This window comes from Coregonus clupeaformis, unplaced genomic scaffold, assembly GCF_020615455.1.
Source record: "Coregonus clupeaformis isolate EN_2021a unplaced genomic scaffold, ASM2061545v1 scaf2899, whole genome shotgun sequence".
Lineage (NCBI taxonomy): Eukaryota > Metazoa > Chordata > Actinopteri > Salmoniformes > Salmonidae > Coregonus > Coregonus clupeaformis.
This window is the reverse complement of record NW_025536353.1, coordinates 37,501-53,023: the sequence shown is the minus strand read 5'-3', so window position 1 is coordinate 53,023 and position 15,523 is coordinate 37,501. Positions and strand designations below refer to the sequence as shown.

At 41.7% G+C, this 15,523-nt stretch overlaps 1 protein-coding gene across 1 annotated transcript in view; it reads right to left on the bottom strand.

The window, feature by feature from the left end:
* Nucleotides 1-10,312: 10,312 nt before the first annotated feature.
* LOC121556417 (zinc finger protein 239) overlaps nucleotides 10,313-15,523 on the bottom strand; it is a 16,594-nt gene continuing 11,383 nt past the window's right edge. Inside the window, exon 3 of the mRNA XM_041870324.2 lies at nucleotides 10,313-11,761. Coding sequence (XP_041726258.2) covers nucleotides 10,875-11,761 — 887 coding nt within the window. The 3' untranslated portion in view covers nucleotides 10,313-10,874. The remainder of the gene's footprint in view (nucleotides 11,762-15,523) is intronic.

Below are 15,523 nucleotides of genomic sequence, written 5' to 3'. Positions count from 1 at the left end.
TGCGCCACTCAGGAGTATGCCCCCCAGTCTGCGGTCAGCAGATAGACAAACGGAACGGAGAAAACAAGGGGTAGCTTGCTCTCTACGTCATCTCATTATAGACATATCTGGTCATCATCCTAGGGCCCTCCATTGAAGAGGATTTTGAAGAGCGAACTCCGAATATCCAAAGTGAAAAACAAATTTAAGGCGGTACTTATTGGTGTTAATCAGATCTCCTATCTCCTCCTCTTCATCTTTCAATGTGACAGTAATCTCTCCCTCCTTCTTCACTCCAAAACCTGCATCCTCCTCTATCTCTTCCTCCTCTTCTTTCACTGTAACATCCTCCTCCTCTTTCACTCTGAACGCGTCTTCCTCTTCTTTCACTGTAACGTCTTTCTCTTCTTCTTTCACGGTAACAGCTTCACCCGCTACGTGTTTTTGTATTGTAACATCCTCCTCTTCCTCCTCCTCTTTCACTAGAGCTTCTTTCTCCGTCCAGCAGACCTCCTCTTCTTTAGCAGGAGGAGAGTAGCTTAGTGAGCTCATGGTCGGGGATGTTAGCTAGCTAGGCTAGTGCTAACTTAACCAGCCAGCTACTGTAGCTGACTAATAAAAACAACTTAATATTAAATTAAATAGGTTAACAAGTAGATACGACAGACGTGTGTTTAAAACACAGTAGCTAATATACACCGAACACGTATAAAGAGCTTGAATGTTTCGACTATGTTGGCTAGCAAGGTACGGAGGTGGTAGACTAGCTGTTTTTGGAGAAAAATCCCGTCCACTAGATTATACGTCACGATAGCAGCATAGCCTGAAAGACCCACATCGCCATCTACTGACTGGAGTGGGTAACGCAGTTGACGAAAATATTATATTTTAAGACAAAGTTAATTTTAAATGTATTTAAGAAACTTTTTTTTTTTTTTTTTACTTTAGTTTACAGTGCATTCGGAAAGTATTCAGACCCCTTGACTTTTTCCAAATTTTGTTACGTTACAGCCTTATTCTAAAACGGATTCAATTAAATGTTTTCCTCATCAATCTACACACAATACCCCATTATGACAAAGCAAAATAAGGTTTTTAGAAATTTTAGCAAATGTATTACAAATAAAAAACGGAAATACCTTATTTACATAAGTATTCAGACCCCTTTGCTCAAATCATTTTGATGCACTATGTGCAGTAGGCACGTTTTTTCTGTCGTCTTCAGAAAAGTTCGATTCCTTTAAGCACAAAGTCATTCACACAGAGTTTTGTTAATGAATAATGTTGTATATTTACAGTTTACTCCATAAGTGGATGGTATTGTTAAGATGTAATTGTACTTTTTTAGGATGATATTAACATTGTGAATTCAACATGTGGTTACTAGCTAGCTAAGGTATTGTATGTGTGAACGATGGCTAGCTCCTCCACTGATCCCAGTTCAATTCAACATGTGGTTACTAGCTAGCTAAGGTATTGTATGTGTGAACGATGGCTAGCTCCTCCACTGATCCCAGTCCTTTGTATTGTGCGTCTATGTTGTAGAAAGAACATATTTGTGCTCTACAAATGTTTTGTCTTTTCTTTTGGATGCAGAGAGAATTCTGATTCATTAAAAACATCCTGATCTCCGAAGTCCACGTCTATAGTCCCAATCAATCACACACAACGCAGAGATACAGCCGTGCAGTACAGCGCCGGTTACACATACACCGTTCCTGTGTGATTATGAAACTCGGGTCGGAATCGGGAAAATAAGACCTGTGCAATGTTGTACACATGTTTTCCTTCATAGAGAGCCTAACCTGAGTCACGTAGCTTAAATCGTTTGCGAGCTATTGAAGATTGAATGTCCGGCGAACTAACTTTTTAAAACCGAGCCACTATCGGGAGCCACCAGTAATACTCACATACATATACAGTGGGGAAAAAAAGTATTTAGTCAGCCACCAATTGTGCAAGTTCTCCCACTTAAAAAGATGAGAGAGGCCTGTAATTGTCATCATAGGTACACGTCAACTATGACAGACAAAATGAGAAAAAAAAATCCAGAAAATCACATTGTAGGATTTTTAATGAATTTATTTGCTAATTATGGTTGAAAATAAGTATTTGGTCAATAACAAAAGTTTCTCAATACTTTGTTATATACCCTTTGTTGGCAATGACACAGGTCAAACGTTTTCTGTAAGTCTTCACAAGGTTTTCACACACTGTTGCTGGTATTTTGGCCAATTCCTCCATGCAAATCTCCTCTAGAGCAGTGATGTTTTGGGGCTGTCGCTGGGCAACACGGACGTTCAACTCCCTCCAAAGATTTTCTATGGGGTTGAGATCTGGAGACTGGCTAGGCCACTCCAGGACCTTGAAATGCTTCTTATGAAGCCACTCCTTCGTTGCCCGGGCGGTGTGTTTGGGATCATTGTCATGCTGAATGACCCAGCCACGTTTCATCTTCAATGCCCTTGCTGATGGAAGGTTTTCACTCAAAATCTCACGATACATGGCCCCATTCATTCTTTCCTTTACACGGATCAGTCGTCCTGGTCCCTTTGCAGAAAAACAGCCCCAAAGCATGATGTTTCCACCCCCATGCTTCACAGTAGGTATGGTGTTCTTTGGATGCAACCAGCATTCTTTGTCCTCCAAACACAACGAGTTGAGTTTTTACCAAAAAGTTATATTTTGGTTTCATCTGACCATATGACATTCTCCCAATCCTCTTCTGGATCATCCAAATGAACTCTAGCAAACTTCAGACGGGCCTGGACATGTACTGGCTTAAGCAGGGGGACACGTCTGGCACTGCAGGATTTGAGTCCCTGGCGGCGTAGTGTGTTACTGATGGTAGGCTTTGTTACTTTGGTCCCAGCTCTCTGCAGGTCATTCACTAGGTCCCCCGTGTGGTTCTGGGATTTTTGCTCACCGTTCTTGTGATCATTTTGACCCCACGGGGTGAGATCTTGCGTGGAGCCCCAGATCGAGGGAGATTATCAGTGGTCTTGTATGTCTTCCATTTCCTAATAATTGCTCCCACAGTTGATTTCTTCAAACCAAGCTGCTTACCTATTGCAGATTCAGTCTTCCCAGCCTGGGTGCAGGTCTACAATTTTGTTTCTGGTGTCCTTTGACAGCTCTTTGGTCTTGGCTATAGTGGAGTTTGGAGTGTGACTGTTTGAGGTTGTGGACAGGTGTCTTTTATACTGATAACAAGTTCAAACAGGTGCCATTAATACAGGTAACAAGTGGAGGACAGAGGAGCCTTTTAAAGAAGAAGTTACAGGTCTGTGAGAGCCAGAAATCTTGCTTGTTTGTAGGTGACCAAATATTTATTTTCCACCATAATTTGCAAATATATTCATAAAAAATCCTACAATGCGATTTTATGGAAAAAAAATTCTCAATTTGTCTGTCATAGTTGACGTGTACCTATGATGAAAATTACAGGCCTCTCTCATCTTTTTAAGTGGGAGAACTTGCACAATTTTTAGAATACGTTAATAAGTTGTTCCTGAGGGTCACTAGCATTAGTGGATCACATTATAAGCTGTTCCTGAGGGTCACTAGCATTAGTGGATCACATTATAAGTTGTTCCTGAGGGTCACTAGCATTAGTGGATCACATTATAAGTTGTTCCTGAGGGTCACTAGCATTAGTGGATCACATTATAAGTTGTTCCTGAGGGGCACTAGCATTAGTGGATCACATTATAAGTTGTTCCTGAGGGGCACTAGCATTAGTGGATCACATTATAAGTTGTTCCTGAGGGTCACTAGCATTAGTGGATCACATTATAAGTTGTTCCTGAGGGTCACTAGCATTAGTGGATCACATTATAAGTTGTTCCTGAGGGGTCACTGGCATTAGTGGATCACATTATAAGTTGTTCCTGAGGGTCATTAGCATTAGTGGATCACATTATAAGTTGTTCCTGAGGGTCACTAGCATTAGTGGATCACATTATAAGTTGTACCTGAGGGGTCACTGGCATTAGTGGATCACATTAAAAGTTGTTCCTGAGGGTCACTAGCATTAGTGGATCACATTATAAGTTGTTCCTGAGGGGTCACTAGCATTAGTGGATCACATTGTAAGTTGTTCCCGAGGGTCACTGGCATTAGTGGATCACATTATAAGTTGTTCCTGAGGGGTCACTAGCATTAGTGGATCACATTGTAAGTTGTTCCCGAGGGTCACTAGCATTAGTGGATCGCATTATAAGTTGTTCCTGAGGGTCATTAGCATTAGTGGATCACAATATAAGTTGTTCCTGAGGGTCACTAGCATTAGTGGATCACATTATAAGTTGTTCCTGAGGGTCACTAGCATTAGTGGATCACATTATAAGTTGTTCCTGAGGGTCACTAGCATTAGTGGATCACATTATAAGTTGTTCCTGATGGGTCACTAGCATTAGTGGATCACATTATAAGTTGTTCCTGAGGGTCACTAGCATTAGTGGATCACATTATAAGTTGTTCCTGAGGGTCACTGGCATTAGTGGATCACATTATAAGTTGTTCCCGAAGGTCACTAGCATTAGTGGATCACATTGTAAGTTGTTCCCGAGGGTCACTAGCATTAGTGGATCACATTATAAGTTGTTCCTGAGGGTCATTAGCATTAGTGGATCACAATATAAGTTGTTCCTGAGGGTCACTAGCATTAGTGGATCACATTATAAGTTGTTCCTGAGGGTCACTAGCATTAGTGGATCACATTATAAGTTGTTCCTGATGGGTCACTAGCATTAGTGGATCACATTATAAGTTGTTCCTGAGGGTCACTAGCATTAGTGGATCACATTATAAGTTGTTCCTGAGGGGTCACTGGCATTAGTGGATCACATTATAAGTTGTTCCTGAGGGTCACTAGCATTAGTGGATCACATTATAAGTTGTTCCTGAGGGTCACTAGCATTAGTGGATCACATTATAAGTTGTTCCCGAAGGTCACTAGCATTAGTGGATCACATTAGGCTAACGTTAGGCAATAATTTGGGACATGGAGCCTATTTGAATCATTATGGAACTCAGACCTCACGTAGCAGGTTAAACCTGGAGCACCGTTCACCGTGACTGGACCGTTGTCATCACAGTTCCATGATTAGTGAGGATCAGGGTAGATTTATAAGACTACTGTTTACATTTACATTTTAGTCATTTAGCAGACGCTCTTATCCAGAGCGACTTACAGTTAGTGAATGTATACATGTATTTTATTTTATTTTTTCATACTGGCCCCCCGTGGGAAACGAACCCACATCCCTGCCGGCCAAACCCTCCCCTACCTTGGACGACGCTGGACCAATTGTGCGCCGCCTATGGGTCTGTTCAAACCCCTATTGTACACTTTTTACCACCTTCCAATATTTCATGGACTGAACTTGAATATGACAACTTTCAGGATGAATCTAACCATAATTTTTTATTCAGCAATATATTTTGTGCATAAAGGCTCTCCAAACCATTAAAAAATATATATATTCCTTCATACTTTCCTAACCCTAAAATGTACCTAAATAATGTACAAGATCAGAGTATTTTTAAATCTACCAGTTGGTGCTGAAACGGAGACCAATATGCATAGAGTACTTTATTTTATTGATCCCTATATTCTGACTCCGTTCTCTGAGTCTGTCGACAAAATTCTAATTAAAGTCACCCCGTATTTAAAGGGATGGCTTAAGATGGAATGTACTGGAAACCCTATTGCATGAAAACTCCATGAGAAAATCTGTTGGCCAACAAGTGTGAGGGTTTTCAACGGTTGAATGAAATGTATTCGGAGCGCCCGAGGTAGCTACACCTGCAGAGCGCGAAATTTACATTTACATTTACATTTTAGTCATTTAGCAGACGCTCTTATCCAGAGCGACTTAAAGGAGCAATTAGGGTTAAGTGCCTTGCTCAAGGGCACATCGACAGATTTTCACCTAGTCGGCTCTGGGATTAGAACCAGCGACCTTTCGGTTACTGGCACAACGCCCTCCTCCTCCTACAGCATTGTCATGTTCATTTTGCGAAAGTGGCACCACAGTCTCCTGGTTTAAAAAAATTACCCATGCAAAGGGCTGGAAGTTGGCATGTTGTAACGTCTCTTTTGCCATATAGCCAGTTGGCATGTTGTAACGTCTCTTTTGCCATATAGCCAGTTGGCATGTTGTAACGTCTCTTTTGCCATATAGCCAGTTGGCATGTTGTAACGTCTCTTTTGCCATATAGCCAGTTGGCATGTTGTAACATCTCTTTTGCCATATAGCCAGTTGGCATGTTGTAACGTCTCTTTTGCCATATAGCCAGTTGGCATGTTGTAACGTCTCTTTTGCCATATAGCCAGTTGGCATGTTGTAACGTCTCTTTTGCCATATAGCCAGTTGGCAGGCATGTTGTAACGTCTCTTTTGCCATATAGCCAGTTGGCATGTTGTAACGTCTCTTTTGCCATATAGCCAGTTGGCAGGCATGTTGTAACGTCTCTTTTGCCATATAGCCAGTTGGCAGGCATGTTGTAACGTCTCTTTTGCCATATAGCCAGTTGGCATGTTGTAACGTCTCTTTTGCCATATAGCCAGTTGGCAGGCATGTTGTAACGTCTCTTTTGCCATATAGCCAGTTGGCAGGCATGTTGTAACGTCTCTTTTGCCATATAGCCAGTTGGCATGTTGTAACGTCTCTTTTGCCATATAGCCAGTTGGCAGGCATGTTGTAACGTCTCTTTTGCCATATAGCCAGTTGGCATGTTGTAATGTCTCTTTTGCCATATAGCCAGTTGGCAGGCATGTTGTAACGTCTCTTTAGCCATATAGCCAGTTGGCATGTTGTAACGTCTCTTTTGCCATATAGCCAGTTGGCATGTTGTAACGTCTCTTTTGCCATATAGCCAGTTGGCATGTTGTAACGTCTCTTTTGCCATTTAGCCAGTTGGCAGGCATGTTGTAACGTCTCTTTTGCCATATAGCCAGTTGGCATGTTGGAACGTCTCTTTTGCCATAGCCAGTTGGCATGTTGTAACGTCTCTTTTGCCATATAGCCAGTTGGCATGTTGTAACATCTCTTTTGCCATATAGCCAGTTGGCATGTTGTAACGTCTCTTTTGCCATATAGCCAGTTGGCATGTTGTAACATCTCTTTTGCCATATAGCCAGTTGGCAGGCATGTTGTAACGTCTATTTTGCCATATAGCCAGTTGGCATGTTGTAACATCTCTTTTGCCATATAGCCAGTTGGCAGGCATGTTGTAACGTCTATTTTGCCATATAGCCAGTTGGCATGTTGTAACGTCTCTTTTGCCATATAGCCAGTTGGCAGGCATGTTGTAACGTCTCTTTTAACATATAGCCAGTTGGCAGGCATGTTGTAACGTCTCTTTTGCCATATAGCCAGTTGGCATGTTGTAACGTCTCTTTTGCCATATAGCCAGTTGGCATGTTGTAACGTCTCTTTTGCCATATAGCCAGTTGGCAGGCATGTTGTAACGTCTCTTTTGCCATATAGCCAGTTGGCAGGCATGTTGTAACGTCTCTTTTGCCATATAGCCAGTTGGCATGTTGTAACGTCTCTTTTGCCATATAGCCAGTTGGCAGGCATGTTGTAACGTCTCTTTTGCCATATAGCCAGTTGGCAGGCATGTTGTAACGTCTCTTTTGCCATATAGCCAGTTGGCATGTTGTAACATCTCTTTTGCCATATAGCCAGTTGGCAGGCATGTTGTAACGTCTCTTTTGCCATATAGCCAGTTGGCATGTTGTAACGTCTCTTTTGCCATATAGCCAGTTGGCATGTTGTAACGTCTCTTTTGCCATATAGCCAGTTGGCAGGCATGTTGTAACGTCTCTTTTGCCATATAGCCAGTTGGCAGGCATGTTGTAACGTCTCTTTTGCCATATAGCCAGTTGGCATGTTGTAACGTCTCTTTTGCCATATAGCCAGTTGGCATGTTGTAACGTCTCTTTTGCCATATAGCCAGTTGGCAGGCATGTTGTAACGTCTCTTTTGCCATATAGCCAGTTGGCAGGCATGTTGTAACGTCTCTTTTGCCATATAGCCAGTTGGCATGTTGTAACGTCTCTTTTGCCATATAGCCAGTTGGCAGGCATGTTGTAACGTCTCTTTTGCCATATAGCCAGTTGGCATGTTGTAACGTCTCTTTTGCCATATAGCCAGTTGGCAGGCATGTTGTAACGCCTCTTTTGCCATATAGCCAGTTGGCATGTTGTAACGTCTCTTTTGCCATATAGCCAGTTGGCAGGCATGTTGTAACGTCTCTTTTGCCATATAGCCAGTTGGCATGTTGTAACGTCTCTTTTGCCATATAGCCAGTTGGCATGTTGTAACGTCTCTTTTGCCATTTAGCCAGTTGGCAGGCATGTTGTAACGTCTCTTTTGCCATATAGCCAGTTGGCATGTTGGAACGTCTCTTTTGCCATAGCCAGTTGGCATGTTGTAACGTCTCTTTTGCCATATAGCCAGTTGGCATGTTGTAACATCTCTTTTGCCATATAGCCAGTTGGCATGTTGTAACGTCTCTTTTGCCATATAGCCAGTTGGCATGTTGTAACATCTCTTTTGCCATATAGCCAGTTGGCAGGCATGTTGTAACGTCTATTTTGCCATATAGCCAGTTGGCATGTTGTAACGTCTCTTTTGCCATATAGCCAGTTGGCAGGCATGTTGTAACGTCTCTTTTAACATATAGCCAGTTGGCAGGCATGTTGTAACGTCTCTTTTGCCATATAGCCAGTTGGCATGTTGTAACGTCTCTTTTGCCATATAGCCAGTTGGCATGTTGTAACGTCTCTTTTGCCATATAGCCAGTTGGCAGGCATGTTGTAACGTCTCTTTTGCCATATAGCCAGTTGGCAGGCATGTTGTAACGTCTCTTTTGCCATATAGCCAGTTGGCATGTTGTAACGTCTCTTTTGCCATATAGCCAGTTGGCAGGCATGTTGTAACGTCTCTTTTGCCATATAGCCAGTTGGCAGGCATGTTGTAACGTCTCTTTTGCCATATAGCCAGTTGGCATGTTGTAACATCTCTTTTGCCATATAGCCAGTTGGCAGGCATGTTGTAACGTCTCTTTTGCCATATAGCCAGTTGGCATGTTGTAACGTCTCTTTTGCCATATAGCCAGTTGGCATGTTGTAACGTCTCTTTTGCCATATAGCCAGTTGGCAGGCATGTTGTAACGTCTCTTTTGCCATATAGCCAGTTGGCAGGCATGTTGTAACGTCTCTTTTGCCATATAGCCAGTTGGCATGTTGTAACGTCTCTTTTGCCATATAGCCAGTTGGCATGTTGTAACGTCTCTTTTGCCATATAGCCAGTTGGCAGGCATGTTGTAACGTCTCTTTTGCCATATAGCCAGTTGGCAGGCATGTTGTAACGTCTCTTTTGCCATATAGCCAGTTGGCATGTTGTAACGTCTCTTTTGCCATATAGCCAGTTGGCAGGCATGTTGTAACGTCTCTTTTGCCATATAGCCAGTTGGCATGTTGTAACGTCTCTTTTGCCATATAGCCAGTTGGCAGGCATGTTGTAACGTCTCTTTTGCCATATAGCCAGTTGGCATGTTGTAACGTCTCTTTTGCCATATAGCCAGTTGGCAGGCATGTTGTAACGTCTCTTTTGCCATATAGCCAGTTGGCAGGCATGTTGTAACGTCTCTTTTGCCATATAGCCAGTTGGCATGTTGTAACGTCTCTTTTGCCATATAGCCAGTTGGCATGTTGTAACGTCTCTTTTGCCATATAGCCAGTTGGCAGGCATGTTGTAACGTCTCTTTTGCCATATAGCCAGTTGGCATGTTGTAACGTCTCTTTTGCCATATAGCCAGTTGGCATGTTGTAACGTCTCTTTTGCCATATAGCCAGTTGGCATGTTGTAACGTCTCTTTTGCCATATAGCCAGTTGGCATGTTGTAACGTCTCTTTTGCCATATAGCCAGTTGGCATGTTGTAACGTCTCTTTTGCCATATAGCCAGTTGGCATGTTGTAACGTCTCTTTTGCCATATCGCAAGTTGGCATGTTGTAACGTCTCTTTAGCCATATAGCCAGTTGGCAGGCATGTTGTAACGTCTCTTTTGCCATATAGCCAGTTGGCATGTTGTAACGTCTCTTTTGCCATATAGCCAGTTGGCAGGCATGTTGTAACGTCTCTTTTGCCATATAGCCAGTTGGCATGTTGTAACGTCTCTTTTGCCATATAGCCAGTTGGCAGGCATGTTGTAACGTCTCCTTTGCCATATCGCCAGTTGGCATGTTGTAACGTCTCTTTTGCCATATAGCCAGTTGGCATGTTGTAACGTCTCTGTTGCCATAGCGCCAGTTGGCATGTTGTAACGTCTCTTTTGCCAGTCAACATGTTTAAACACAACTGTTGCAGTGGCTTAAAGGATGGAAGCGACACTTAGATTCCAAACAGCAGTGATGTCGCAAACATGTCACATCCTCAAGTGAGTTCGGAAAATCGCTATGCGGCATCTTAAAAATACTTTTCACATACACACTTTATATGTCCGAACTTAAGAACCAAATAGACTTTAAAAAAATAATATGGTATTTATTTGTATTTTATTTCACCTTTTATTTAATCAGAGTCAATTTAGAACCAATGACAATCTGAATGAAGAAATACTAATTATATTCATCTATTTAATAATTAACATTTTTGAAATATCCAAATTATATAGTGAACAACATTTAGGGGTTTACACTTGCATACAATCAATCTTACTTTCATAATCAAAACATAATATTTATATTTTTAACTTGTTGAATCTGATTTTAGACATGATCTTGTCTAGAGCTGGAAAAAAATGTTGACCTATTTTTCAGTATGATTTCATTCATACAATTAGATTTCATGTAGCATGAACAAAAACACAATTTCTCAATCAAAAACATAAGTCAGAACACAGCCTCTCTATTCTCTCATGTGATATCAGGTCCTCTGACTTGGAAAATGTCTTTTCACAATGAGAGCAGTGGTATGTCTTCTCCTCCTGTGTATTAGTATGTTGGAAAGCCTTTTCTCCTGTGTGTATTCTCTCATGCTTTTTCAGGCTCCCTAACCGGGTAAAGCTCTTTTCACATCGGGAACATTGGTAAGGCTTTTCTCCTGTGTGCATTCTCTCATGCGCTTTCAGGCTCCCTCGATGGGTAAACCTCGTTTCACAATGGGAACAGTGGTAAGGCTTTTCTCCTGTGTGTATTCTCTCATGCGCCTTCAGGCTCCCATACCACCTAAAATTCCTTCCACAGTGGGAACAGTGATAAGGCTTCTCTCCTGTGTGTCCCCTCTCGTGTGTTTTCAGGCTCCCTAACTGAGTAAAACTCTTTCCACAGTGGGAACAGTGGTAAGGCTTCTCTCCAGAGTGTATTCTCGTGTGTATTTTCAGGTTTCCTAACCCAGTAAATATCTTATCACACTGAGAGCAGTGGTATGTCTTCCTATCTTCTGTGTGTATTTCTTCATGTTGTTTCAGGTACCGTAACTGGGTGAACTTCTTTCCACACTGGGAACATTGGAAAGGCTTTTCTCCTGAGTGTGTCCTCTCATGCTCTTTTAGGTTCCCGAACTTGGTAAAACTCTTTCCACAGTGAGAGCAATCGTAAGGGTTTTCTCCTGTGTGCGTTCTCTCATGTACTTTCAACTTCCTTAAACACTTAAAACTCTTTCCACAGTGGGAGCAGTGGTGTTGTCTCGCTGGTTTGGACGTCTCTGGGTCTGGTTCCCCTGAAGGACTCTTCCCGCTGTCAGAGTGAAAGTCTGGTCCCTCTCCTACCAAAGACAAACAGAGTATTTAGTTAAATACTAAACAGAGAACTGAATTAAACCTCCATAAAATAAAACTGTCTTCCTGTGAGGCTAGATTCCTCAATAACCTGAAGTCAGTTTTCAGAACATTCAATATAAACTTGGTGGCCGCCATAATAATAATAATAATAATAACAATAATAATGATAATAATAATAATAATAATAATAATAATGATAATAATTATAATGATCACAATGATAATAATGTAGAACATAAAATCTAATCTTACTTTCATGTTTATAGACTGGGGGACACCTAGTCAGTTGTACAACTGAATGCATTCAACTGAAATGTGTCTTCTGCATTTAACCCAACCCCTCTGAATCAGAGAGGTGCGGGGGGGCTGCCTTAATCGGCATCCATGTCATCGGCGCCCGGGGAACAGTGGGTTAACTGCCTTGCTCAGGGGAACAGTGGGTTAACTGCCTTGCTCAGAGGCAGAACGACAGATTTTTACCTTGTAAGCTCGAGGGGATTCGATACAGCAACCTTTCGGTTACTGGCACAACACTCTACCCGCCAGGTGTCAAGGTAGATGTAGGTGGGTGTGGTGGTGGAATCAGGCGCAGGACGCAGAACGTTAGTCCAAAAGACTTTAGTAGAGCACAACAAAACAATCACGAATAAATGCCCTGAGGCAAAACTCCGCACGTAGGCGAATAACAACGGGCGCACAAACAGGTGCGCAAAACACTCCAAACAAATGGAGAAAATGCTCAACCGAGCAAACAGTGGAAATACAGCCTACCGGCACGACAGTAAAACAATCACACACAACACTAGACAAACACAACGAGAACTTAAAGGACACTAATTACACTAAACGATAACAGGTGTACAACAATCAGACAAAAGCAAACGAACATAGAAACATGCAACGGTGGCAGCTAGTATTCCGGAGACGACGAACGCCGAAGCCTGCCCGAGCAAGGAGAGAGGCAGCCTCGGCCAAAACCGTGACACCAGGCTAGATAATGTCATATTTATAGGCTGAGCACTCTATAATCATAGATAATGTCATGTTTATAGGCTGAGCAGAGCTCTATAATAATAGATCATGTTTATAGGCTGATCAGAACTCTATAATAATAGATAATGTCATGTTTTAGGCTGATCAGAGCTCTATAATAATATATCATGTTTTAGGCTGATCAGAGCTCTATAATAATAGATAATGTCATGTTTATACGCTGATCAGAGCTCTATAATAATATATAATGTCATGTTTTAGGCTGATCAGAGCTCTATAATAATAGATCATGTCATGTTATAGGCTGATCAGAGCACTATAATAATAGATAATGTCATGTTTATAGGCTGAGCAGAGCTCTATAATAATAGATCATGTCATGTTTATAGGCTGATCAGAGCTCTATAATAATAGATCATGTCATGTTATAGGCTGATCAGAGCACTATAATAATAGATAATGTCATGTTTATAGGCTGAGCAGAGCTCTATAATAATAGATAATGTCATGTTTATAGGCTGATCAGAGCTCTATAATGATAGATAATGTCATGTTATAGGCTGATCAGAGCTCTATAATAATAGATAATGTCATGTTATAGGCTGATCAGAGCTCTATAATAATAGATAATGTCATGTTATAGGCTGATCAGAGCTCTATAATAATAGATAATGTCATGTTTATAGGCTGATCAGAGCTCTATAATAATATATAATGTTTATAGGCTGATCAGAGCTCTATAATAATAGATAATGTCATGTTTATAGGCTGATCAGAGCTCTATAATAATAGATAATGTCATGTTACAATGAGACCCCTAACAATACCATAGACCTACTGTAGGACCCATAACCTCACCTAACAATACCATATACAGTGAGGGAAAAAAGTATTTGATCCCCTGCTGATTTTGTACGTTTGCCCACTGACAAAGATATGATCAGTCTATCATTTTAATGGTAGGTTTATTTGAACAGTGAGAGACAGAATAACAACAAAAAAATCCAGAAAAACGCATGTCAAAAATGTTATCATTTGATTTGCATTTTAATGAGGTAAATAAGTATTTGACCCCTCTGCAAAATATGACATTGTACTTGGTGGCAAAATCCTTGTTGGCAATCACAGAGGTCAGACATTTATTGTAGTTGGCCACCAGGTTTGCACACATTATAATAATAATAATAATAATAATATGCCATTTAGCAGACGCTTTTATCCAAAGCGACTTACAGTCATGCGTGCATACATTTTGTGTATGGGTGGTCCCGGGGATCGATCACACTACCCTGCCATTACAAGTGCCGTGCTCTACCAGCTGAGCTACAGAGGACCACATCTCAGGAGGGATTTTGTCCCACTCCTCTGTGCAGATCTTCTCCAAGTCATTAAGGTTTCGAGGCTGACGTTTGGCAACTCAAACCTTCAGTTTACTCCACAGATTGTCTATGGGATTAAGGTCTGGAGAGTGGCTAGGCCACTCCAAGACCTTAATGTGCTTCTTCTTGAGCCACTCCTTTGTTGCCTTGGCCGTGTGTTTTGGGTCATTGTCATGCTGGAATACCCATCCACTACCCATTTTCAAAGCCCTGGCTGAGGGAAGGAGGTTCTCACCCAAGATTTGACGGTACATGGCTCCGTTCATCGTCCCTTTCATGCGGTGAAGTTGTCCTGTCCCCTTAGCAGAAAAACACCCCCAAAGCATAATGTTTCCACCTCCATGTTTGACGGTGGGGATGGTGTTCTTAGGGTCATAGGCAGCATTCCTCCTCCTCCAAACATGGTGAGTTGAGTTGATGCCAAAGAGCTCAATTTTGGTCTCATCTGACCACAACACTTTCACCCAGTTCGCCTCTGAATCATTCAGATGTTCATTGGCAAACTTCAGACGGGCATGTATATGTGCTTTCTTGAGCAGGGAGACCTTGCGGGCTCTGCAGGATTTCAGTCCTTCACGGCGTAGTGTGTTACCAATTGTTTTCTTGGTGACTATGGTCCCAGCTGCCTCAAGATCATTGACAAGATCTTCCCGTGTAGTTCTGGGCTGATTCCTCACCGTTCTCATGATCATTGCAACTCCACGAGGTGAGATCTTGCATGGAGCCCCAGGCCGAGGGAGATTGACAGTTATTTTGTGTTTCTTCCATTTGCGAATAATCGCACCAACTGTTGTCACCTTCTCACCAAGCTGCTTGGCGATGGTCTTGTAGCCCATTCCAGCCTTGTGTAGGTCTACAATCTTGTCCCTGACATCCTTGGAGAGCTATTTGGTCTTGGCCATAGTGGAGAGTTTGGAATCTGATTGATTGATTGCTTCTGTGGACAGGTGTATTTTATACAGGTAACAAGCTGAGATTAGGAGAACTCCCTTTAAGAGTGTGCTCCTAATCTCAGCTCGTTACCTGTATAAAAGACACCTGGGAGCCAGAAATCTTTCTGATTGAGAGGGGGTCAAATACTTATTTCCCTCATTAAAATGCAAATCAATTTATAACATTTTTGACATGCGTTTTTCTGGATTTTTGTTGTTGTTATTCTGTCTCTCACTGTTCAAATAAACCTACCATTAAAATTATAGACTGATCATTTCTTGGTCAGTGGGCAAATGTACAAAATCAGCAGGGGATCAAATACTTTTTTCCCTCACTGTATATATTTATAAGGCTGATCAGAGCTCTATAATAATAGATAATGTCATGTTTATAGGTTGAGCAGAGCTCTATAATAATAGATAATGTCATGTTTATAGGCTG